Source organism: Sus scrofa, chromosome 13, assembly GCF_054392235.1.
Source record: "Sus scrofa isolate SSC_HxYL_T2T_F1_AM1 chromosome 13, Sscrofa_HxYL_maternal_Yorkshire_Landrace_v2.0, whole genome shotgun sequence".
In the NCBI taxonomy this organism is placed as follows: Eukaryota; Metazoa; Chordata; class Mammalia; order Artiodactyla; family Suidae; genus Sus; species Sus scrofa.
The window spans coordinates 16536622-16563229 of NC_139395.1; the positions used below are offsets into that span (position 1 = coordinate 16536622).

The window sequence follows — 26608 nt, forward strand, 5'->3', positions numbered from 1 at the left end:
GAGCTGCCGTAGCTCTTAACAGTTAGGATTTATGGCACCTTTCACAGTTTACTTGGCATTTGGACTTTTTCATCATCACTTTAGGGAATATAGTCAGTTTTGGAATGTTTATAAATATGATTGTGAGACAGGTCAGCAAAGTGCAGTCTGCAGGATGTACTGAGAATGATTTTGCATTTTCACAGGGTTGTAAAAAAAATAGACTATGCAATAGGAATGTATGTGACTTGCAAAGCCTAAAATATTTACTACCTGACTTCTTACAGGAAATATTTGCTAACCCTTGATAAAACTAAAATAGTAGCATGTGCAAAAGCATGATATGTACTGATCATGGAGACTGGCCGGTATGTTTATGATACTCTTTTTAGCTTAAAAAAAATTCCTCAACTTAAAAAAAACAAACCAAAACCAGGTATACCCATACATGGAATAGTACTTAAAAAGGAAAAAAAAAGGAATCAATAATTTTTTTCTACTTTTTATTTTATTATCAGTAATAAAAGGGAACAAACTATTGACCCATGCAACAAGGTTGATGAATCTTAAATCTTTTTCTTTTTTTTTTTCTTTTATTTTTTTTCCCGCCGTACAGCATGGGGATCAAGTTACACTTATATGTATACATTTTTTTCCCCCACCCTTTGTGCTGTTGCAATATGAGTATCTAGACATAGTTCTCAATGCTACTCAGCAGGATCTCCTTGTAAATCCATTCCAGGTTGTATCCAATAACCCCAAGCTCCTGATCCCTCCCACTCCTTCCCTCTCCAGTCGGGCAGCCACAAGTCTATTCTCCAAGTACATGATTTTCTTTTCTGTGGAGATGTTCATTTGTGCTGGATATTAGACTCCAGTTATAAGTGATATCATATGGTATTTGTCTTTGTCTTTCTGACTCATTTCACTCAGAATGAGAGTCTCTAGTTCTATCCATGTCGCTGCAAATGGCATTATGTCATTCTTTTTCATGGCTGAGTAGTGTTCCATTGTGTATATATACCACCTCTTCCGAATCCAATCATCTGTCGATGGACATTTAGGTTGTTTCCATGTCCTAGCTATTGTGAATAGTGCTGCAATGAACATGCGGGTGCATGTGTCTCTTTTAAGTAGAGTTTTGTCCGGATAGATGCCCAAGAGTGGGATTGCAGGGTCATATGGAAGTTCTATGTATAGATTTCTAAGGTATCTCCAAACCGTTCTCCATAGTGGCTGTACCAGTTTACATTCCCACCAGCAGTGCAGGGGGGTTCCCTTTTCTCCACAGCCCCTCCAGCACTTGTTATTTGTGGATTTATTAATGATGGCCATTCTGACTGGTGTGAGGTGGTATCTCGTGGTAGTTTTGATTTGCATTTCTCTTATAATCAGCACTGTTCAGCAATGTTCAACATTTCATGTGTTTGCTGGCCATCTTAAATCTTTTTCTAATGAAAGAAGTCAGACTTAAAAAGTTATGTTGTGTTTCCAATTTTATGACATTCTGGAAAACATGAAGTTATCAGGAGGAAAGGAGATCTGTGATTGCTACAGGGTGGGAATGGGCTTACAGGCTGACTGCATAGGGGCTGCACAAGATACATTTTGGAGTGTGAAATTGTTCTATGTGGTTCTGTAGTAGAAGATATGTGAAATGTATTTGTTGTAATGCATAGAATTGTATACCACAGAAAGTGAATTTTAGGTAAGACTTAAAAAACAAAACCAGCTAGGATATCAGGGGAGAGTTAGCCTGTAGCCCATGATAGTCATATAAAGGTTGTGCAGATGAACTGTGTAGTCATATGTAAGAGACAAGGTGGGAAAACAGTGGTTTAACTGGTGCTTCAAGACAGAAGGAGCTGAGCTCTAACACACTGTATTCTAGTTAGTTTTTCTTTTTTTTTCTTTCATTTTTAAAAAAAGTTTTATAATGAAGTATAGTTGATTTACAATATTGTGATAATTCGTCCCACTGTTCAACAAAGTGATTCAGTTATATATATAGAGAGATATCCATTCTTTTCGTTGGTTGTTTTTCACAGGGGTATGGTTTAACAATTCCAAACTATTTGTATACTAGGGTTGAACAGATAAGTAAATTTGACAGATAATGAAAATCAAGTTGCTCATTGTGGAGGAAAGAAATTACAAACAAGAACAGGGGGCTGGCTAGAATGAAGCGTGGTGCTGGATAGATGTTAATATGGACTCAGTAGGACTCATGATACATGTGTGTATATGCATGTACACACGTGTGTATATATATATGTGTACTTGAATGTACATGCACAAATAGATACAGAAATAAGAGATGTCTGCATGCATGAGGCTGGTATACAGAATTATTTCCAAGCTGTGGCCACTGCAGGGTCTAGACACAAGGGCTTCCCTATAACAACGAGCACTGAGCTTAGAGACCTTGGTTTTTAAATACCATTCTCTAATAAATGGAACCAGGGCTCCTTGAAGAACTGGTTGATTCTTGGAAAATACAAGATGAACCTGGAGCATCTTGTGATACCAGAAAGTTAGGAAGTGGTCAGTAAAAGCACATGGCAAGGGCATAGAGCCAACGTGACAGAGCTTTCCATGGTCGACTTGGAGCAGCCTGAGCAACAAGAGAAGCAGTGGAATAGTGCTGGGTCATAACTCAGAATAAAATAAATATTCCCGAGTCCATACTGATAGAGATGAGCGCATAGAAAAGTGTCAGCTCGTCCTCACAGAAGAATTCTAGTGAGTTATAGAAAGACTAAGGGAAGTAGAAGGTCACCAGTAGGACAATGCAGGCATGATCTGTCCACAGATCCTAAAACTAGTGGACAAAGGTCTGTGCAGAAACAGGATTTTTGCATAGTCTTAAAAGGTTTTCCCATAAATATAGAGTAGTTATAATGAAAAAATAAGAAATAGTAAGTTTATCATGGAGGATCCTAGCAAATGCCATCTTGGCCATGTGATCCAGGTGACACCACTAGCAGCACATGCTGACATCAGGTGCTTTGAGACAGGAATGTCACACATGTGCTCTCCTTCTCAATAAGGCACCGACTCAGTCCATTTGTGAGAACACATGAGGCAAACCTGAACTGAGGGCCATTCTATATGATAACTAACCAGTAATCTTCAGAACTGTCAGGGTTGTGAAGGAGGACAGACAGGCACTGTCACAGGTTAGGGAGATCAAGGGGACGTGGCAGCAAAATGCCAGGAGCACTTAAGTCACCAGTGGGTAAACTGATGAAACCTGAATGTGTTTTATATCTTACCAGGACTGTAAATCAAGTTAATCCCTTAGTTTTGGTAAATGTTCTATGTTTATGTAAAGTGTTGGCATGGGGGGAAGCTGAGTGAAGGATATATGGAATTCTGTGTACTGTTCTTACAACTCTGAAATAATTTTTTAAAAATACCCAACTATCATTGTCTTGATGGGTCTCAGTTTTTTTTTTTTTTTTTTTTTTGCTTAGTTCAAAATCTTCTTTTATTTAACATATTCCCTGTATAAAGGTTAATTTCTTTCAGATAATTTTTTTTTTTTTTTTTTTTTTGGTTCTTTTTAGGGCCGCACCAGCGGCATATGGAGGTTCCCAGGCTAGGGGTCTAATTGGAGCTGTAGCTGCCGGCCTGCACTACAGCCACAGCAACTCAGGATCCGAGCTGCGTCTGTGACCAACACCATAGCTCATGGCAACGCCGGATCCTTAAGCACCTGAGCGAGGCCATGGCTCGAACCCGCAACCTCATGGTTCCTAGTCGGATTCGTTTCCGCTGCGCCACAATGGGAACTCCGGGTCTCAGTTTTTAATTCTTGACTGTAGATAGTATATGCATTCATCCTCAGTGGAGATGGATGCTGTGTTTTCAGTGACTGGAGAAGTCTTTGCCTTATGACGTGTGTATTTCCTCAGAGTTCTAGACCAGAAGGAGGATGGCTGTGTGGTGGACATGCATCACTTCAACTCTGGGGCACAGTCTGTGCTGGCCTATGCCACCGTGAACGGCGCACTGGTGGGCTGGGACCTCCGTTCGTCCAGCAATGCCTGGACACTAAGGCACGATCTGAAGTCGGGCCTCATCACTTCCTTTGCTGTGGACATCCACCAGTGCTGGCTCTGCATCGGTGAGCTGCCCTCTGCATCAGTCCTTGACTCGCCTTCTTAGGAAAGCTCTTTCCTTTTCTTCATTGGTAATTTACCCCCCATGTCCTTTTTTCCCTGTAATTATGATGTTATAATCACTTGCATTTTAATTTTTTTCATTAAAAACAGATTTGAAAAACAAACAAATATCCCAACACATAAAACAGTTTCCTCTTTATCTTCATTCTTAGATGAGCCTCTCTATAATCACTGTGGTGATCAGATTAGCTGGCATTCTCTTATTCTGCTAGGGAAGCAGCAGGCTTGGTTTATAGATGAGAGCATTTGTTTGTTTTATTTTTATTTATTTTTATTTTTATTTTTATTGGCTATGCCCATGGCATGTGAAAGTTCCTGGGCCAGGCATTGACCCTGTACCATAGCTGTGACCCCAGCCACTGCAGTGACAATGCTGGTTCCTTAACCCACTATACCACAAGGGAACTTCTTTCTTTTTCTTTGTCCTTTTTTTCCCTTTTTTTTGCATTGAGTATTTGAATTTGAGCACACTTGGTTTTAAATTCCAGTAATCTCAAGCAAGCTGCTTACCTCTTTGGAGTGTTAGTATCCTCATCATCAAATAGGGCTGATCCTTCAGGGATCCTTTGAGGTTTTAATGTGGTAAAAGCATCCATCACAGGAGAAGAGCTAAGCCGTGGTTTCTTGCCCCATGAGTCTTCCCTGCTCACCTTTGCTCAGATCCTGAAGAAGTACCTTTAATAAGATGTGATCTTGCTCGCTGCTTTCCTCTGATTTAGTTTCACCTTTACCTCCTTGGGCTTTGAACCTGTGCCTTTAGAAAGTACTGCAGCTTATTGACTCCCATTTGGCCAGGCCTAAGAGAGCAGACGTCACACTATAGCAGATCAGTAGATGGCACCAGTGGCCCTGAGGTACCCCATCAGCCCTGAGGGCAGCCGTTATACTGCCTGTGTCCTGGACTGGAGCAGGGTGATAGACAGAAGGACTATCTACCCTCATCTTTTGTCTTCCCCTTTTGTCTTTTCCTACCCTCATCTCTCCACTGGAATAGGAGACCAACCTCGGTGTTAGGGTGGGTATTATTCCTGAGGATGTGTGTGCGGGGGCTTCTCTCTGTGAGGTTTAAATTGTCATGGGCAAATATGCAGGTATTTATCACAGTTTATTCCAATTCTGCTGTGATTGGACACCCATGCTTGTCTCTAGAATGTTTCAGAAAAGGCACATGGAAATGATTGAAATCTGATGACAGCTGCAAAGCCGCTGCTGCTTTGGGATGGGTAAAGTGATCAATGAATGCTGGTTATTTAAGGCAGTCTGAACATTTTGAGTTACCAGATTCAATTTATGTCTTCTCTAGGCCTTCTGTTTTTTTGTGTGAGTGCCTTTGGCAATTAATGAGTGTTAGTAATTAATGCATTATTCATTTTCAATTTACATTTGTCTCACAGTTTTGTAATAGCATTGTGCTGGCACTTTGTGTCTTTGGTATAAGGTACTGTTTGTAGCCGGGGGTGGGGGGTGAGAGGGCAGGGAGTAGGTTCCTGAGAACAAAGCCTTTATCTAAGTGTCTAAGCCAGGTTGAACATACATCTGTATGAAGTTCCTGCTCGTGGATTACCACTTGATAAATGTAGTCTGCTATGCTTTACCATGAGGTGGTCACTTTCTGGGCTTCTCTTCCTCTCAGGGACAAGCAGCGGCACCATGGCGTGTTGGGACATGAGGTTCCAGCTGCCAATTTCCAGTCACTTCCACCCTTCCAGGGCCCGCATAAGACGCCTCTCCATGCACCCGCTGTATCAGTCCTGGGTGATTGCTGGTAAGAGGGAGGGCTGGTTCTTGGTGTTGCGGGGCTTTCTTAGAAAGCACAGAAGACCCAGCTGCCCAGGCTCATACTCCTAGAGTTTTATTTTACGTATGAGCCAAATGCTTGCTTTCGTTCACTCCTGAGTATGGACGTTTCCTCCACTGATACCTCACTGTCATGTTTTAAAATGATCTTGTCAGTCACCACCGCACCCTCCTTTCTTGTGGGCCACCATCTCCCTTCCCTTTGTTTTCTTTCTCCTTCCCCGATTTTTGCAAAAGTTGTCTCCATCTTCCTAGAAATCTGTTAAGTAAAAGCCTTGATTCATCCTTTTCAACTGCCTTTTCTGTTGATATTTCTGTTTTTTCTTGCAAACTTTCCTCCCCTTCTCTTTGGCTGCTCACCTTTTCTTGTTATTTTTGGGCAAGATGGGCAAGTCCTTGAAATTCATTTTCCTCAACTGTAAAATGTGGTAAAAATGCTTAACTAGCAGAGTTGTAAGAATTTGAGATAAACCATGTAACATACATACAGCCTGGCACACAGTAGTGCTTGATTAAGTATCTCTTTATTCTTAGTCTCCTCACTGGCCCTCTTGCCTCTGGGCTCTTTGTGGTCCCTGCTCAGCTGTACAGTCCCTTTCCTGCACTGCTGCTGTCAATCATGGTGTTGCCAGATTCAGTGGCTGTGACGTAGCCCGCCTCTTTTGTGACTTGTCACTTGGTTGATCATGCCTCTCTCTAAAACACTTTCCTCCCCTTACTTCAGAGATGTTGCTCTCTTGGTTCTCTCCTGTTCATGGATTTGTTGGTCTTCCTCCTCTTCCGACCTCTAAGCTGTGGCCTGCCTCAGGGCTCAGTCTTGGTCTGAACCTCTTCTACACTGGTTCCCTGTGTGGTTGCATCCGGTCCCAGGCTTTCAGTACCACATCTTTTTAGATTTTAAAACTCTCTCCTAAGATTATATATAAGAGCCAATGTAAATTTGACCCATCCAAGCTGAACACGTGGTTTTCTCTCCATCAGCTTCCCTTCTCTGAGACAAGCCTCCTCTCCCTGCAGTAATGGTCCCAGGAAATGTTAGTCGTTTATGCTTGGTGCTCAGGAGGAAGCCTAGTGTTGTCCTTGGTTCTTCTTTCACTGTCGCCTCACTTCCATTCCATCAGCCAATCCTGCATTGTCTGTCCTAAAATAATCCAGAATGGACCAGCTTTTACCATCTCCATCACTCTCCCTGGTCTAGACCACTGTAATCTCTTTTTCCTATTAATGCGATATCCTTGTAACTCTGCTTTTACTCCTCCCTCTTAAGCCTGTACTTTCTTCTGCTGCACATCTTCTGTGACTCATTCCAAGTAACAGCAAACTCCTCACCATGGCCCAGAGGCTTTATGGGCTCTGTCCCTGGCACCTTGCTGACCCTCTTGATTGGTTGGGGTTCTCACAGGAATCAGATGGCATACTCAAGGTAGGATAATTTGAGGAAGATTTATTGTCAAAAGAACTATTTACAGAGGTGTGGGTGTGAGACTCATAAAACACAGTGCAATGAAATAGGGCTTATGCCGGTAGAGTAGCAGAAGGCAGGAGGGCCTGGCTGCTGGAATTTGGGAAGAAATGGAGTGATTTTGATGCAAGGACACAGCCAGCCTGGGGTGACTGACTTCATTTGACCTCCCCTAGGGGCTTCCCACAGGCTATTCTTAGTCCTCTGTGTCTACTGCAACAAATTAGCACAACTCAGTTGCTTGAAACAACATACATTCATTCTCTAACAGTTCTGGAGGCCAGAAGTTTGAAATGAGTCTTGCTGGGCCAGAATCACAGTGGGCAGCAGAGCCACCTCCCTGGGAGGCTCTCAGAGAGCCCTGCTTCCTGCATCTGGGACTGCACTCCTTGGCTCACAGCCCCCTTCCTCCATCCTCAGAGCTGCCACCATGGCATCTCACTCTGCTGTCAGATTGCCTTCTGCTGCTGCTGTCCTCTCAGCCTCCCTCTTAAAAGGACACTCGTGATTCCATGCAGGGCTCACCCGGCCAATCCCAGGGCCATTGATTTAATTATGTCTATAGAGATTAGGAAGGTAACACAGACTCCAGAGAGTAGGGCCTGTGTGCGTTTGGGACTATTATTTAGCTGACCACAGGCCCAACACACCTGGAGCCTGAGGCCATAGGAGCCTGTGATGTGGTCCCTGCAGTCAGTGTGAGGGCAGTGGACGGAGCACCACCTGCACTTGGCCTTCCTTACTAATCTCTGCTGTCCATCTGCTCCAGCCGTGGGGGCTTCCGTCCTTTTCCTGAACTAAACCCAATCTGGCTTTAGGGTTGCATTTTGGGGAGTTGTCCACACTAGAGTGTAAATTCCATGATACAGGGAATTTTTTTGCATTACTAGCCTTCTTTTCCTCAGTACCTAGGCCAGTGATTGGCTCATAGTAAATGTTGGTTGAGTACATATTAATGAAGGAATTGTCATTCTCCTGCTCAAAAATAGTGACAGGACAGTGTCTCCTCTCAGGCCTCCAGGTTCTCGTTCCTAAAATCTCTGCACCCACCCTTCTCTGCCCTCATCCCCAACTCTTCCCCATCATAGAGGTGCTCCATTCAGACCATGACACCCAGACAAGGATATGTGCTTTGCCCCTTCCATCCTTCCTGCCTGAAGTGATCTGTGTGTCACCTGTGTCTGTCCAGCCTCACCTGTTCTTTCCGAAAATCCCAGGGACCTTCCCGAGGCAGCCTTGATTCTCACCCACTGGGTGGGATCTTTGCCTTCCTGCATATAGGTGGAACTTTGCATTCTCTCTTTTTGTGCTCATTGTCTTATACTTTATATTGTTAAAGAAAAGAATATAAAGGAAAGACCTTCTAGACTGTAGGTTTCTTGAGGGCAGAATCTGTTTATGCTTTGCCTTTCCTCCCTACAGTTCTGTCCACCTGGTTGTTGACCTTTAGGCTCTTAGAGACATTTCTTTTTTGCACACCAGTCCGGTGATAGGGTCACAGTGTCATTTAAAAGCACTTGTGAGCATTTCTTGCGGGTGGGAAAAAATAGAAATGGGCGTAGGCCGACTTGGATGATCCTTGAGAGCAGCAGAGTTCTTGTCTGAGTAATGTTCTGGCCTGTTTCCCACAGCTGTCCAGGGCAACAACGAAGTGTCCATGTGGGACATGGAGACAGGTGACCGAAGGTTCACACTCTGGGCCAGTGGGGCACCACCGCTGTCTGAGTTACAGGTTTGCTCCAGATTTTATTATAAAGACCGAACAGTCTCCCACAGGCTTATCACCAAACATGATATTTGTTGGGGCTTGGGGTTATGCCTTAAGTTTGGGTTTTTATTAAGTATTAGCTGGGAAGTGCTGCCTTGGGCTTTCCAGTTCCCCAGGCTTACTGGTGTCTGCTTCCTGTGGGTGTTTTGGTTGCCAGCTCTGTAGGGTTTGGGATGGCTCTTGGGAACCTCAGTAAAATTGGGGTTGATTAGGAAAAGTACAGATCAGATTAAAGCTTAGATCACTAAAGAGTGGAACATGCCTCTCTTAGTCACATTTTTTAAAGGGTGCTTTGTTGGGGCAAAAGGCAGCAAAGATTTTTTTCTCTAGTTGGGTCCTTCTCATCCCAAATAGAGGATTTCAGGATGTTGAACAGGCTCTGCTGCCACATTCAGAATGCTATAGAACAAATGCATTTTAAAATCCCAAAGACACAGCTAAGACATGCAGAATTTGTCTCTGATTTCTTCATTGACTGCTGGTGGCAGACTCATCTCTAGGAACTATGACATTATTTATTGGGATGCTCTGGTGTCTCATGTGACTCATCTTCATTTCCTTTAAGCCTTCTCCTCACAGTGTCCATGGCCTCTACTGTAGTCCTGCAGATGGAAACCCCATCCTGCTAACAGCTGGCTCAGACATGAAAATCAGGTATGGTATCTGATAGAGACACTTCACGTGTAACGCTTCAAAGGGGAAGGATAATAAAATGTGGATGGATACTACCGTTAACACTAGGGTGTTACTGTAGATATTAGCAGTATTGTAATATTTAAAATCATCCATATCTTGCAGGGATGACTGTTCCGACTTTCTGACTAATTTTATGCTGTTGTAGAAAAATCTCTTTTCCTAATGCAAGAGAAAAGAAGCCAGCCCTGAAGGGTACCCGCCGGTGGTCATTACTGCCTCCCCTTCCTCTTGAGAGTATCACCGTCTGCTTCCTCTTCCCTAGGTTTTGGGACTTGGCTTATCCAGAGAGGTCCTATGTTGTTGCCGGAAGTACTAGTTCTCCCTCTGTGTCCTACTACAGGAAAATCATTGAAGGCACCGAAGTTGTCCAGGTATAGGCAGTCTTTTTACTTTCAACTTTTGTGGGAACAAAAATGGCTTTTGTAAATATCACATTGACTCAAACAAATGGCTTTGGCCAGGAGTGGCACTATTTCTTTGAATTTAAGAAATACATTTTAGGGTGTTCCTGTTGTGGCTCAGCAGAAATGAACCCGACTAGTATCCATGAGGACGTAGGTTTCATCCCTGTCCTCACTCAGCGGGTTAAGGATCTAGTGTTGCCATGACCTGTGGTGTCGGTCGCAGTGGTGGCTCATGTCCTGCATTGCTGTGGCTGTGGCGTAGGCTGGCAGCTGCAGCTGATCCAGCCCCTAGCCTGGGAACCTCCATATGCTGCAGGTATGGCCCTAAAAAGACCAAAAAAAAAAAGACATTTTCTCTTGGCTTTTCTATATTTGTTTTAATTTATACTAAGGTTTAATTAACAGTAGTGCAGTGTAAGCACACTGCTCAAAGTACTTGCCAAGTACTTAAAACAACTTTATAAGGAAGTGCCTTTATTTTCCCTGTACAAGTGAGAAAGTTCAGTAACTCATCTAAGATCAGCCAGCTAGTGAGCAGCAGATCTGATCTTGTGTTCTTGGGTCAGGCAGCAACTGCAGAAGGGATGACACACCTGGCAGGGCTGAGCCAGGCACGTGCTCAGTAATGAGGGCCTTCCTTCCTCACAAATAACAGTGACATCTGACAGGGCTCTAGTGTCTGACTTTGTTTAGGTCCACCTCCCAGTCGTCTCCTCCTCTTGTTTTTTCCCCTTTGTCCTTTGATGGTGACAGAAGGTAACATGCACACATTGTCTTGTCAGTTTTCCATCATTTGTAAGTGGCTCCTCATGGAGTCCGGTGACAGGAAACCTAGCCCATCACCCTGGGCTCTGGTTACTCCTTCTGCTCAGTCTCTGAGAGCATGAAGGGGAGAGCCTGAACAAGAACAGCACACCCAGAAACAAGAATAGGGACTAGCAGCGGAGTGTGCCGCAGACTTTAACTCTGGCTTTCTCCCTGACTTTTCACCACCAGGAAATTCAGAATAAGCAGAAGGCGGGCCCGAGTGACGATGCCCCTCGAAGGGGCCCAGAGTCTCTACCTGTGGGACACCATGACATCATCACGGATGTCGCCACATTCCAGACGACACAGGGCTTCATCGTGACTGCTTCTAGAGATGGGATTGTTAAGGTGTGGAAATGAAAACAGAGTGATTTGTATAATTTGTAAAAATGTATAAATATACTGTAACTCAAGAGAAAAAAGTATTTTTAGAGAACAGAGTGTGCACAGATTCATTTGCTTAATTTTCAGAATCATGTTTCTGTTACGATTCCCTGTTTAAACAACCCCCATGCGAGGTGGTTAAGGAAGTTGCTCGTGTACTTGTGTACATTTCAGCAAGAATTGGCCAGACAGCAGTATCTGGAACTTTCTTATTGTATATATCATAGAGGTGAGGAGTTTAAAATGCTAAGTCTTAATTGATATCAGCTTACTTTGTATTAAAAAAGATGATTGAAAGAAGGTTGTAAACTATTGTAATGTAAACACATTTTCTTTTGCTATTAAAATGCTATTCAAACTAGCCAATAAACTGTATTCAAGTATCTTAAGGGATTTTTGGATTTGTTTTTGTTGGTTAGTACACTTAAGCACAAGAATAAACTCTCCAGCAGCACATATTCTGAAGACGTGGACCTGGTGTCACAGGGCCTCAGTGACAGAATGAGGCCTTATGTTCAGACCGTTGGATTCTGGTTTTTTTTTTTTCCCACATTTTAAAAACAGCTTTACTGAGATAATTCACATATCACAAAATTCACCCTTTTAAAAGATGCGATTCAGTGGTTTTTTATATGTTCACTGAACTGTGCAACCATCATCACAATCTAATTTTAGAACCTTATTGTCCCTCTGGAAAGAAAGCTTGTACCTGTTAGCAGCCATTTCTCATTCTTCTGTCCCTGAGCCCCACATGTGATGGTCTTTTTGCCGTCTTTATGCCTATGCTGGACAGTTCATATAAATGGAATCACATGCTCTGTGCCCTTTTGAGATTGGCTGCTTTCACTCAGCATCATGACAAACCTTTGGGTTCTTAAAGTCATGCTTTCTGCCCTTTCTTCCCCGGTGTTTATAGCTGGCCTTAGTAGATGTTTAGCACTGGAGACTTGATTTCCTGTGCATCAGCTCCAGAGAAATGTGTCTCTTCTTGGTCATCACTGCTGTTTCTTATAGGCTCTAGTGTAAATTTTGAATCTTGGCCCATCAGCTTGCTTTTATCCAGTGTATATTATTTATTAAATGCATGAAAAGGGAAAAATGAAAGGATTAAACTGTTACAAAGCATACCAAAAATTTCTATTTTTAAAGGACCAAAATCTGGCCTTTCCCACTAAAATCAATCCTTCAGCATTATAGATTGTTGTTCTTACAAAAACCTCTCTATTCACATATAATTGTCATCCACTTGCAGAAGGTTTTGTGGCGTTCAAAATATTTTAGTTTGAAATTAGTTATATGAGTCTGAAAAACCAAAAAGTTTAACAGATAATCTGAATCTAGGAAAAATACTTTTTTCTTGTTTAGGTATTTCTTAAACAAATACTCCAAAAATTTAACTTTTTGTAATTATGTAACTTAGCATGGTACATGACAGTCTGCAGTGCATATGATTCAACACAGTTTGTTGTTTGCCTGTCTAAACACTGTCAGAGAATCCCATCATTAAGAGAGAACCAGCTCAGACGTGATGGACTCTGATGGGCAAGAGAGCTCAACGGATCCAAAGCATTTGCAGATTTGATGTTGGCATTATGTTGCATTGCCTGTTTTCCTTAATGTCTGCTAAGACCATACTTACAGAGTTTCTAGCTACTCAGTCAGATTTAGAGTCTGCAGAGGTTGGAGGAAATTTTTTGAGACAAACTGTTACACTGAAAATGGGCCTCAAGCCTGAAAACATAAGATAAGCCATAGGCTGATAAACTGGGGAGTGCTGACAGAAGAAATGGAGCGGGCTGATGGAGCTATCTATAATCCTTTTCTCCTCTTATTTTCCTACCATTCAAAAAAACCTCCCTCCCCTCCCCTTAGAAAGGTCATTTGGTTAAGTTGTTAACTGTGAGCATCCCAGGTGCATCTCAGACTTCTCTGGGTTCTTTTTCTTTAACATGTTTGAGTCATAGTTCAGTACAGAGATTAGAGGAGAAACTGTCCTTTGTATTCATTTAATTTACATTTCTATAGCAGGAAGCATCACTGCTTGTGTGATCCTTGGTTCATGTAGGGTTTTACTTTACTCAATTTTTGCTGCTTTCCCTTTTAAGAGAAAGAGATCAATCACACTAATATTAAGCATTAGTATTTTTTAAAGGAACTTAATATTACGTTATGCTTTGGACCCCTGACTTATTAAAAAGATGACCCACAATGCTAAAATAATCTCAATCACCAAGGGAATATTTGGTGTACTTTACTTACCAATGCAGGAAAAAAACAACAAATAGCAGTTAAAAAATATTTCCAACAATTAACAGAGGAATTTTTGTTTAATCCAAAGTTAACTAGAAAAATCCTTTTTATTAAAATACCTCAAAGACTGCTTATCAATTTCTTGGGCTTGAAACAGATTTTTTCTAAACCCCTAAACACCACTTAGGATGCATGAAGAAAGCCCATATGGTTTATTCTCCTCTCTTAACTGAGCCTGTCTCTGACATTTGACACCTTGCTCTCTGAAGACATTGGGAACTATTTCTGTGGAGCTGCCTGGGTAATGATGGCAGAAGTAATTAAAGAACCATTGCAGATGGACCTTCGTTCCCAAGTTTTATGAAGAGAGGTATAGAGAAGAAAGTCAGATGATACCTACTGGTCTTTGGTGTCAGGAACCATGTACCTCACGAATCCACATGGGGGGGCCTCCCTCTGGGAGGGAGTGGTTGTCTGTGCGGCTAGAGGTCAGGTCCAGACATTGCGTCTAAATTAAGTAATGCTACTTTGGCGTTTAGTTGTAGATGATATCAGCTCTATCATAAGATTAAAAATTGTTTATATGATCTGGATAGGAGTGAGGAAGAAGCCACTGGATATGCACTTTGAAGACCTTTCCTGCTGTAACTCTGATTGCTTTTTCATCTCTGTAACCCCATAAGGATTTGTAGATTAAAACATGAACCCTTTTATTTTCCAAACACACTGTGCATTTAAGCTCTTTTTAGAGCTCTGCTCATCCTGTTTGGTGCTCTTCACTCTTGACTAAAGAGCTACCCAATGGGTAACTCAGAGTCTCACCCACAACAAGTTGTGTCTTTACTATTCTTGTCTAAGGAATACATTGATTAGTTTAAAAAATGTCAATAATGGGAAAGGAAGAATAAAAGACTATCAAAATGGCCAGGCCAGAGGCTCCACATAATTTATGTTCTAGGGAAATTAATGAGTTTCTCAGTGAGTTAAGGAGGATTTGGGGCTGGGGAAAACTACCCTCTGGTTCTCACCTGTCTAAACAAACAACTGCAGAAGGTGGAGGAAAGCTTCCTGCATAAGCCAACTGCATGTTCAGTTGATCTAGGCAGAGAAGACAGTGATGGGTTTAAATGGAATCACCATGGAAGTTCAAATTTTCAAAGTTATGACATGCAAATGGCACCCATTCTTAGGGTTCATGTTGACATCTCCCAAAACATTAACCTTCAGTGAAACAGATAAGCATTAAACAGTCCCAAGCTGAGAAAGAAGGCTTGGTTTTCAGAGAGTGGACTGGACAGTTCAAAAGCATGAGCACTGGCCCATGTACACATGTGTATACACACTGTAATGTTTACCTTCAAATTTTATCTCCATTAGACTTTTCAAAATACTCCTTTTAAAAGTCTTCTGTCTTCTAATAAGAACAGATCTTAACCACACCAGTCTCAGAGTGCTAGAATTATCAGGAAGGTTCAAATAAATGGACAAGATATATCTTAATAGCAGTGACTGCAAAGGGGTCAAGTTGCCTGATGACCCGCCACCTGTGGCATGTTCAGCCCTCAAGAGTGGACCTCCAGATGCAGGCAGATCTCCAGGTAAAAGCTCCCCATCATTGTGGCCATGAATTTATTTAAGCCCAGAGTCTTGACAGGCTTCTTGAGGCTAAACTCTTGGAGTGCTTCTTTCATCATATTTGGGAGCAGTTTCTATCACCCTTTTTCCGTTTCTAAAGATAGAGGGTATGTTTCTGGTAAAATGCTGAACAGTATTATCTCTGCTGCCTCTTGCTACTCTTGAAAGATAGTTTCTTCGTTGAAAGAATTTTACCTTCTGTAATGCATCTTCTTTGAGGGTAGCTCTATGTGGTCCAGGAACAAAACTATACAGTGAAAGAAGACAAACACCATTGAAGATAAATACCATTTCAACTGCATATATTTTTACTTTTTTAAATTAACATGTAGTTGGTCTACAATGTGCCAATTTCTACTCTACAGCAAAGTGACCCGTCATATGTATACACATTCCCTTTCTTATATTATCTTCCATCGTGGTCCATCCCAAGAGTCTGGATAGAGTTCCCTGTGCTGTACAGGAGGACCTTATTGCTGATCCACTCTAAATGTAATAGTTTGCATCCACTAACCCCAAATTCCTGGTCCATTCCAGTCCATCCCAATCCATCATCCCTCCCCCTTGGCAACCATAAGTCTAACAGAGTCCATATTAATTTTTCTTCCCAAATAATTGTGCACCCATCCCTTGTTCCATCCTCCCTTCAGACTAAGTTTATTAAGATGATTGAATTGGTAATTTACACTGTGCAGATATATCAGAAGCTGATAAATAAGAATTCTTGTCGAATGTACGCAAAAGTGTAATTTTAACAGCTAAGTTTCTTCATGGAGTATGTTCTACCCAGAACTTCAGATGATTGGCTCCCAGTTATTCAGATTTTGGTTCAACTGGTACCTCATTAAAGACCACCATATCTATAGTTTTCCCAGTCACTCAGCACAACATGTTCTTATTTTTTACCCCTGACACTTGTCAGTATCTGAATTTTTATTTATTTGTAAACTTCTTTTAATATTTGTTCTTTACTCTTCCACCATCCCAGATGGAAAGTAAGTTTCACAAGACTATATCTGGTCACCATAGCAACTCCAGGAACCTCGAAAAGTGCTTAGCACATGGTAGACAATAAGTATTTTGTCTAGTGAAAGCGTGAATGAATGCCCTTCTTTCTTCCCCACTCCCTTCTTTTTCCACCCACTACCCGCCCCCACCCCAGTCATCCATCCGTCCATCCAAATGTTAATGCTCTGTGGCACTGTGTTCAGTACAGTGGGGGACAAAGAAATAGCACCCAGTCTGGCAGGCACATGAGGCATCTGATTGGGAGTCAAGAGTAACCCCACAATAAAGGGGAGCTGGGGTCAGACTCTTGAAGGCCTTGAATACCAGACTGGTGATGAATGAGGGAATCAGAAGCCAAGTGCTGACCAAGCCTGTCCAAACAAACATTCTGTACACTGGCCAATGTGGCAGCCACTGGCCACATGTGGCTATTGAGCACCTGAGATGTGGTTAGTATGACTAAGGAACTGGATTTTTCGTTTTATTTAGCTGAAAGCTAGTGGCTACTCTATTGGACGGCATGGACAGGAAGCCATTTCAGATCTGCTCCGAGCAGATCGCTCAACTAGAGGGATCCTTGTTTCTTCAAGTGTAAAATAAGGATAAAAACAACCAATATAGCTGGAGCAACAACTGCAGTCCCCTAGAGTGGTTACCATGGTGTCAGCTCGTTATAGGAGACTGAGGTGCACACAGGGCGGCAGGAGAGACAAACAGGAGACGACAACCCAACTCTTACGCCAGATAGAATCCAGCGTTATTTCCACTGAACTAGGTTTTGTTTTGTTTTCCCCAAGACACTATGGAGGATTATCAAAATATTTGGAATAACAAAAAGGTACATGCATACCAATGCTCATAGCAGTGCTATTCACAGTAGTCAAGACATGGAAGCAGCCCAAATGTCCATGGCCAGATGAATCGATAAAGAAGGGTGGATGGCTTGGGGCAGAAGCTAAGAAACTATGTGGAGCCTGGCACATAAGCGCTTCATAAATATTTTTAGAATAAATAAATGAGAGCCTGGTGGCATGAGAAGGGAAGGTTTATCACTAACTGGTAAACCTTAAATCTTAGAAATTAGTTGAATTGTGGTCAAGGAAGATTCATGGGAACTCCAAAATGTTGAAGTCAGGCGAACAGGGGTAATACACATTCACCTTGACCCATTTCTTCACATTGGGATTTTTATGCCTTTACCAGCTATAAATCTGATCTCTCTCATGAAACATCACTATGTAGAAAATGAGTAGGTAAAAGAGGTAAAAAGAATTTAAAGTTCTTTTGCTTTCCCCTTTTCTTTCTCTCACACACACTGCATATTCTTCTTTCGTCCATAATGAAAGTTAGGAGTGAGGGAAACACAAAGCAACAGAGAAGGTTGCCGTTCATATCACATGGACTCTGCAGCTTCCATATATTATATACTGCATGTCCGGGCGCTGTCAGTGCCATCAGGAGTGACCCAGTCATATATATATGACTGGGAATATATATATATATATATATATATATATTCTGGGAATATATGACTGGGAATATACATATATATATATATATTCTGGGAATATATGACTGGGAATATATATATATATATATTCTGGGAATATATAACTGGGAATATACATATATATATATTCTGGGAATATATGACTGGGAATATATATATATATATTCTTTTTTTTCACATTATATATATATATATATATTCGTTTTTTCACATTATATATATATTCATGTTTTTTCACATTATCCTCCATCATGTTCCATCACAAGTGAGTGGATATAGTTCCCTGTGCTATACAGCAGGATCTCATTGCTTATTCATTCCAAATGCAAGAGTTTGCATCCATTAACCTCAGACTCCCAGTCCATCTCACTCCCTCTTATTTCTTTAATACAGAGAAAATCAATTAATCAGTTGGGTTATATTAAACTTTATTTAGTGTGTAACCTAAAGGATACAGCAAGTTAATAGTATGGAAACTACAAAGGAAAACATTTGGAAATTGATCTGAAAAAAAGAGCGTATATATTGGAACTAAAATAGGTCCCAAAGAAACAACCATAAAAAAATCTTAACATTAGAAATGTAATTTTCCGTAGTATAGTTAGTGTTTATTATGATGAACTGCTACACATTTACTACTACACTTATCATATATGTTAACAAGCAGAAAATTTCCTAGCTACAGCATGTGATCCTAGGAGTTTTCTCTCTATATTTCTACAGTCAGAGTCTTATTTGCCTTCCCCTAGGTTCACTGGAGGACTGGCAATGCATAGGTTCATCACAGGCAGATTCTCAGAAGCCTTGATCATCCTTAATCAGCTTGGAAAGTGCAAAAATGGATGCAGTAGCTCCACAGCAGAAACTTTAGTGACCGTAGAAATATAGGATCCATTGCTAAGGTGATAAAAAGAAATGATCTTAATATTCTATTAGGGTGGGAGTGGTTTCCAAAAATGTCTGTTAATTTGTATAGGCTGGCTCCTGCATCTGCCCATGAAGTTACCCTGGCTACATGTTAAGTGCAAATTCAAAGCCCCCTTCCACACTGCCAGACACTTGCAGCAGGGGGAGCCCTGCTCCTCCCTAACACTGTAGGCCTGTTACAGATCTGACTTCAGAAGCATTTGCTGCTGGACAGTTCCCCTGCCTCCCAGTAAGGTGAGGAGCCTTCCAGGCAGAGGCTTCTAGGAACTACTGCAGCTGGGGCTTCCAGGAATGCCTTTCCTAACTACTTGATTTCAATTATTTCTAAATTTAAAAATAAGTAATATTTGTACATGCAAAGGATATGATATATATGTGTATTTAGAATAGTGTTTTAAAATAAGCAATTTTTGCCTTTGTTAATAGTATTTTTTAAACTAAACTATTTTAAAATGTAAGTTATACTCATTCTGTCCTTTGGGTATTTTGGTTTTTTTTTTTGTCTTTTTAGATCTGCACCCATGGCATATGGAAGTTCCCAGGCTAGGGGTTGAATCAGAGTTGCGGCTGCTGGCCTACACACGACCACAGCAACTCGGGATCTGAGGTGCATCTGTGACCTATGACTCATCTTGTGGCAATGCTGGATCCTTAACCACTGAGCAAGGCCAGGTACCACGAGGCCAGGGATTGAACCCATGTCCTCCCAGATACTAGTCGAGTACTTAACCTGCTGAGCCACAATGGGAACACCTATTTTTTCCTATAGCATCTTTTAAAATATTTCAGTATAGTTAATTTACAATGTTGTGTTCATTTCTGTTTTTTAAAAATTGAAGTATTTTTTAAATTAAATTTTTTTTTGGCAGTGCCTGCAGCATGTGGCAATTCCTGGACCAGGGGTTGAACCTGCGCCACAACAGCAACCCAAGCCACTGCAGTGACAGCACCAGATCCTTAACATACTGTGCCACAGGAGGACCCCTGAAAAATTTTTTTTGAAGTTTTTTTTTCAGCTGAAGCACATTTGCTCCATAACATCTTAAGAGCAGTGTTTCGCTCATTATATTTTAGAGTTAAAAAAATTTCCCTAACCTATTTATGGAAAACAGTATGAAGGTTTCCCCTCCAAATTAAAAATAGAATTACAACATGATCAAGCCATTCCACTTCTGGATATCTGCCTAAAGAAAATGAAAACAAGTTCTCATTGTCTAGAATCCATTAGGATGTGGGCTCGATTCTTGGCCTTACTCAGTGGATTAAGGATCTGGCATTGTTGTGAGCTGTGGTGTAGGTCACAGACGCAGCTCATGGCTAGGATACCACATTGCTGAGGCTGTGGCTGTGGCCAGCAACTGCAGCTCTGATTCGACCCTTAGCCTGGGAACTTTCATATGCCATAGGCATATGGAAAAAAGAAAAAAGAAAGAAAGAAAAAAAAAAGAAAATGGAAACACTAATCTGAAAAGGCACATACACCCCAATGTTCATAGCAGTACTATTTACATTGCCAAGACACAGAAGCAACATAAATGTCCATTGACAGATGAATGGATAAAGACAATGTGGTATTTGGACACAATGGAATATTACTCAGCCAAAGAATGAATGAAATCTTGCCTTTTGTGACATGGATAGACCTGGGAGGTATCATGCTAAGTTAAATATGTCAGACAGAAAAAGACAAATACCATACGATCTCACTTATATGTGGAATCTAAAAAAGCAAACCAAAACAAAAACCCCAGAAACAGATTCATGGATACCAAGAACAAACTGGTGGTTGCTAGAGAGGAGGGGAGGTGGAGAGAAGGTCGAAACAGGTGAAGAGGATTAAGAGGCACAAACTTCCAGTCATAAAATAAGTCATGGGGATGAAATATACAGAATAGGAAATATGGTCAATAATATTGTGATGATATTTTTAAATGGTGATAGATGATAACTAGACTTATCACAGTGACCATCTAGTAATGTATATAATTGTTGAATCACTATGTTGTACACTCGAAACTAACATAATATTGCATAATAATTTAAAAAATTTTGGTCCTACTGTATAGAACAGGGAACTATATCCAATCTCTTGGGACAGAACATGATGGAAGATAATATGACAAAAAGAATGTGTATAGATTTATGACTGGGTCACTATGCTATACAGAAGAAATTGGTACAACACTGTAAATGAAGTATGCTTTAATAAAAATATATGTGTTTAAAAATTTTTGCTGGAGTTCCCATCATGGCTCAGTGGTTAATGAATCCATCTAGGAACCATGAGGTTGTGGGTTTGATCCCTGGCCTTGCTCAGTGGGTTAAGGATCCAGCATTGCCATGAGCTGTGGTGTAGGTTGCAGACTCGGCTCAGATCCTGCGTTGCAGTGGCTGTGGTAAAGGCCGGTGGCTACAGCTCCGATTAGAGCCCTAGCCTGGAAATCTCCATATGCCATAGGTGTGGCTCTAGAAAAGGCAAAAAGACCCCAAAAAAAGTAAAAATAAAATAAAATAAAAATTTTTGCTAACATAAAACTATAAAATTTTCTAAAATATGAATTATGAAGCATCCTACATGTAATATTTTGATTATTATACAATCTAAGTATTTTGAAGTTTTTATTATGATTTTTGTCTCATTAAATTATTTGGAAACGTGATTTTGATTTGTAAATGGGTTTCACAATAATCAAGAATTGGAAACAACTAAATGTCCATCAACAGATAAACAGATTTTAAAATGTGGTACACATATACAATGGAATACTACTTAGCCATAAAAAAGAAAAAATAATGCCATTTGCAGCAACATGGATGCAACTAGAGAGTCTCATACCAAATGAAGTAAGTCAGAAAGAGAAAGACAAATACCATATGATATCACTTTTATGTGGAATCTAAAATATAGCACAAATGCACTTATCCACAAAACAGAAACAGACTCACAGACACAGAGAACAGACTTGTGGTTGTAAAGGAAGAGGGGGACAGGGGAGAGAAGGGTTGAGAGTTTGGGGTTAGCAGTTGCAAACTATTATATATAGGCTGGATAAACAACAAGCACAGGGAACTATATTCAATATCCTGTGATAAACCATAATGGCAAAGATATGAAAAATAATGTATTTGTATGTACTACCGAGTCACTGCTGTACAGAAGAAATTAACACAACATTATATATCAACCAGACCTCAATAAAATAAATTTCAGAAAATGTAAGGGCTTTAAAAATATTGTTTGTATTAACTTCTACCTTAACTGCATGTGATGAATTTGGATGGTTATGACACCAGTTCTTAGAGATTCGTTGACGCTTTATAAGTTAAAAACTGCACAATGAACAACTGTACATTCTCTATGCTGACGCAACAGTTGTTAAAGTTTCATGTGTTCAGAAGAATGTCTCCCTTTCTGTACAGGATTCTCTGTGAGTCTATTAAATCAAGCTTGTTATTTGTGATTAAATCTTTTACTTTTCCTTTTTATGGCTGCACCTGCAGCATATGGAACTTCGTGGCCATGGATCAAATAGGAAATGCAGCTATAGGCCTACACCACAGTCACAGCCACAGCAACACAGGATCTGAGCCATGTATGCCAGCTTTCAGCAGCAGCAACACCAGATCCTTAACCCAATGAGTGAGGCCAGGAATTGAACCTGTGTCCTTTAGATAACATCAGGTCCTTAACCCACTGAGCCACAGTGGCAACTCCTGTGATTTAATCTTTATCTATATCTATATCTATATCTATATTTTTTGGTCTGCCTGACCTAACAGTATTCACACTGGTATACTGAAATCTCCAACTCTGATGGCAGATAAATGGCAATTTCTCCTTTTCCAATTTCCTCTTGGTATATTTCAACATTATTTTACAACCTTCTTATAAATTTAGAATTGTTGAATATTCTCTATGAATTAAACACTCTATCATCATGCTTTTATACTACACATGATTTTGGTTAAAAGTATATTTTATATGACTTATTTCACTTAGAAACTAACACAACATTTTAAGTCAACTATACTTTAATAAAATAAAAATTTTTTAAAAGTATACTTTATCTGATATTGGCTATTCCAGTTTTCTTTTTAACATATTTGCCTGGCATACTGTTTTCTACAATTTTACTTCCAACTTTTCCATGTCCTTGCTTTGTAGTCATGTCTCTTGAAAACAGTTGTACAGCTGGATTTTATTTTGGTTTCTTAAATCCATTAATTTCTAATTGTACCTGGTAGGCTTAGTCTGTATATTTTTATTATGATTACTGACACACAGAAGTGGAGTTGATCCTGCTGTCTCACTTTATGCCTTCTACTTGTCCTTTTTTCCTTTCTTGCATTTTCATTTCAAAATACTATGTTGTTGTTTGGTTTTGTTCCATTTTTCCTCACTACATTTTGGGTAGTCGGTGACTTTCTGTTTTCTTTTCCAGGTGTGCCCCCCAACATTTTAATGCATTTTTAAAGAGAGTCTTCAGTAGCCTAACTGCCAGCCCAAACAATATAAGTTCCTAGAACACTTGAACTCTCTTTACTTCCCCATGACTTGTGTTATTGCTCCTTTTTCAGTGCCATCTTTTTTCCCATTAAGGTTCAAAGCTTAAATAACAAGATTTTATTATTCAATGTCTTTTCCATGTTTAAATAAATGTTTATTTATATTTTTATAAATATTTATATTTATAGTCTTAGTACAACTTGTTTTTTTCTGTTAAAACCTCTAGGTACCAAATGTTTTATCTTCATAGCCTTGTTAATAAGTACAGCTTTTTTGAAACCCCAGAAATTTGATATTACTATTATTTAAAATTGCAACACTTATTTGGATGTACCGAACTATTGACTTTTTTTTATCATTTACTATTCTTACATCTCAGCCTTTCCTTCTGTGGTCTGTATTTTCCTTGAAGTACATGCTTTACAAGTTTCATTTTGTGGTGAACTACTGCTTTTGTTTTTCTGAATAGTCTTTGTTTCAGATTTTTTTTTTTTTAGGGCCATACCTGCAGCATATGGAGGGTCCCAGACTAGGGGTAGAACTGGAGCTGCAGCTGCAGGCCTGTGCCACAGCCACAGCAAGGGAATCTGAGCCACATCTGCAACCTAAACCATAGTTCACAGCAACGTCAGAACTTTAACCCATGAACGAGTCCAGGGATTGAACCCTCATCCTCATGGATACTAGCCGGGTTTATTACCACTGACCCACAGTAGGAACTCCCCACCATTAATTTTTTTTTTGTCTTTTTTGTCTTTTTTTAAGGGCCGCATCCACGGCATATGGAGGTTCCCAGGAAAGGGGTCTAATTGGAGCTGTTGCCACCAGCCTACGCCAGAGCCACAGCAACACCAGATCAGAGCTGCATCTGTGACCCACACAACGCCAGATCCTTAACCCACTGAGCAAGGCCAGGGATTGAACCTGAAAGCTCATGGTTCATAGTCTTATTTGTTTCTGCTGCACCACGACGGGAACTCCCCCCACCATTAATTTTGAAAGGCAAAAGCTGGCAAAATTTTTCTTCCACTATTTAAAAATTCTCAGTATTTTATGGCTACTACTACTACTGCTACTGATAATTCAGTTGCCAGCCTAACTGTAATTTCTCTGTAGATGCTCTGCTCTTTCTGGCTACTTTTAAGTCTTCTTCATCTTCTTTCCCTGCACCATTCTAATTCTTGATTCTTTTTATTCATTCTGCCTTGCCTTTTCTTCATCTTATAATTCATGTCTTTTGTAAGTTCTCCAAAATGATCTTCCCTTTATGTCTTTGGATAGTGTCTCTCCTTTATTTCTATTTTATCTTTCTAGAATTTCACTTAGAATATAGGAGTTCCTGTCATGGCTCAGTGGTTAATGAATCTGACTAGGAACCATGAGGTTTTGGGTTCAATCCCTGGCCTCACTCAGGGGGTCAAGGACCCGGCATTGCCGTAACCTGTGGTATAGGTCACAGACGTGGCTCAGATCCCACGTTGCTTTGGCTCTGGTGTAGGCTGGCGGCTACAGCTCCAATTCAACCCCTAGCCTGGAAACCTCCATATGCCGTGGGTGTGGCCCTAAAAAGCAAAAAAAAAAAAAAAAAAGAGAGAAAAGAATATAGGTTAGATCTTTCCATTTTCTTCTGTCTCTAAACTCCTTATATTTATTTAGCTTTTCTGCATTCTGGGTAATTTCTTCAGCTTTATTTTCCCGTTTATTATGTTTCTCTTCAGATGTGTCTATTGCTGTATTTAATCCATGGGGTTTTACAAGTTATATTTTTATTTTGAAAACTGTCAAATTCACAGAATATTGTGCAGAACAGAACACCATGAGTAAATACCCATATACCTTTCACCTAGATGGTTCTCCACCTGTTACCATCTTGCTACTCTGTGTATGCGTGCATGTGTATACAAACATATGTATATATGGACATATGCACTTACATATGCACATACACACCTATATACACATAAATACTTATGTATACATACACATATCTATATATACACATATATGCATATATGTATATATACATATACACTTTACATGCATATGCACACCATTTTTCTTTTTTAAATTTTAATTTAATTTAATTTTTATTAAAGTATGGTTAATTTACAGTGTTGTGTCAATTTCTGCCGTGCAGCACAGTGATCCAGTCATGCATATATATACATTCTCTTTCTCATACTATTTTCCATCATGTTCTATCACAAGAGACTGGCTATAGTTCCCTGTGCTATATAGCAGGACCTCATTGCTTATCCATTCTAAATGCAATAGTTTGCATCTACTAACCCCAAACGCCTTGTCCATCCCATTTCTCTCCCCTCCCCCTTGGAAACACAAGTCTGTTCTCTGTTTGTGAGTCTGTTTCTGTTTCATAGATAGGTTCATTTATGTTATATTTTAGAGTCTACATAAAAGTGATATCATATGGTATTTGTCTTTCTCTTTCTGACTTACTTCACTTAGTATGAGAAACTCTAGTCATATTGATCTTGCTGCAAATTATATTATTTTGTTCTTTGTTAATGTCTGTGTAGTATTCTATCATATATATATATATATATATATATATATATATATATGTTCTATGCCTTCTTAATTCATTCATCTGTTGATGGACATTTAGGTTGCTTCCATGTTTTGGCTATTGTGAATAGTGCTGCAATGAACGTAGAAGTGCATGTAGCTTTTTGAATTATAGTTTTATAATTCACACCATTTTACTTTCCTTTAGGAAACCATCTGAAAGTAAGTTGCAGCCATCATACATTACTCTTAAGTTCTTCAGCATGTCTCTCTCAAGAACAAAGACTTTCTCTTATACAAACATGATGCTATTACCACTTGTAAGAATATTCACATGAATAAATAACATCACCCCATGTATTGTTCATACTCAAACTTCCCCTATTACCCACTGAAATGTCATTAATATAAGCTTTTTTTTTTCTGATGTAGGATCCAATAAAAGTTCACACCATTGCATCTGGCCATTATATCTCTGTAGTCTCTCCCATTCCAGGACAGTACCCCACACCACTCTGCTGTTCATGACAATGAAACCTGAGAAGAATATAGGTCAGCTGTTCTGAAGAATATTCCATATTCTGGAATTGTCCAGTGGTTTCCTATTAGACTTAGGTCAAACATCTCCAGCCAGAATCCCATGTGTGTGATACTGTATCTCTCCCTACATCTCCTCAGGAGGCATAAGTGTCAGATCCTGGTTACCCTGGGTTATGCCAGACCTCACCATGTAAAGGTACACTGCCTTCTTTGTAATCAAT

The 26608-nt window shown here is 40.2% G+C and overlaps 2 protein-coding genes across 11 annotated transcripts in view; one reads left to right on the top strand and one right to left on the bottom strand.

Moving 5' to 3' along the window:
* PIK3R4 (phosphoinositide-3-kinase regulatory subunit 4) overlaps positions 1 to 11873 on the top strand; it is an 84326-nt gene extending 72453 nt beyond the window's left edge. For both annotated transcript variants that reach the window (XM_021071333.2, XM_021071332.2), the window contains exons 15-20: positions 3897 to 4108; positions 5800 to 5931; positions 9057 to 9157; positions 9759 to 9847; positions 10152 to 10260; positions 11290 to 11873. In XM_021071333.2, coding sequence (XP_020926992.1) covers positions 3897 to 4108; positions 5800 to 5931; positions 9057 to 9157; positions 9759 to 9847; positions 10152 to 10260; positions 11290 to 11460 — 814 coding nt within the window. In that variant the 3' untranslated portion in view covers positions 11461 to 11873. The remainder of the gene's footprint in view (positions 1 to 3896; positions 4109 to 5799; positions 5932 to 9056; positions 9158 to 9758; positions 9848 to 10151; positions 10261 to 11289) is intronic.
* A 660-nt stretch (positions 11874 to 12533) lies between these two features.
* Positions 12534 to 26608, bottom strand: part of COL6A6 (collagen type VI alpha 6 chain) — a 169495-nt gene continuing 155420 nt past the window's right edge. For all 9 annotated transcript variants that reach the window (XR_014825031.1, XR_014825030.1, XR_014825033.1 and 6 more), the window contains one exon: positions 12534 to 15616. Coding sequence is in view for 5 of the 9 variants with exons in the window: in XM_084991768.1 (XP_084847894.1) it covers positions 15400 to 15616 (217 nt within the window). In the remaining 4 variants the exon portion in view is untranslated. The remainder of the gene's footprint in view (positions 15617 to 26608) is intronic.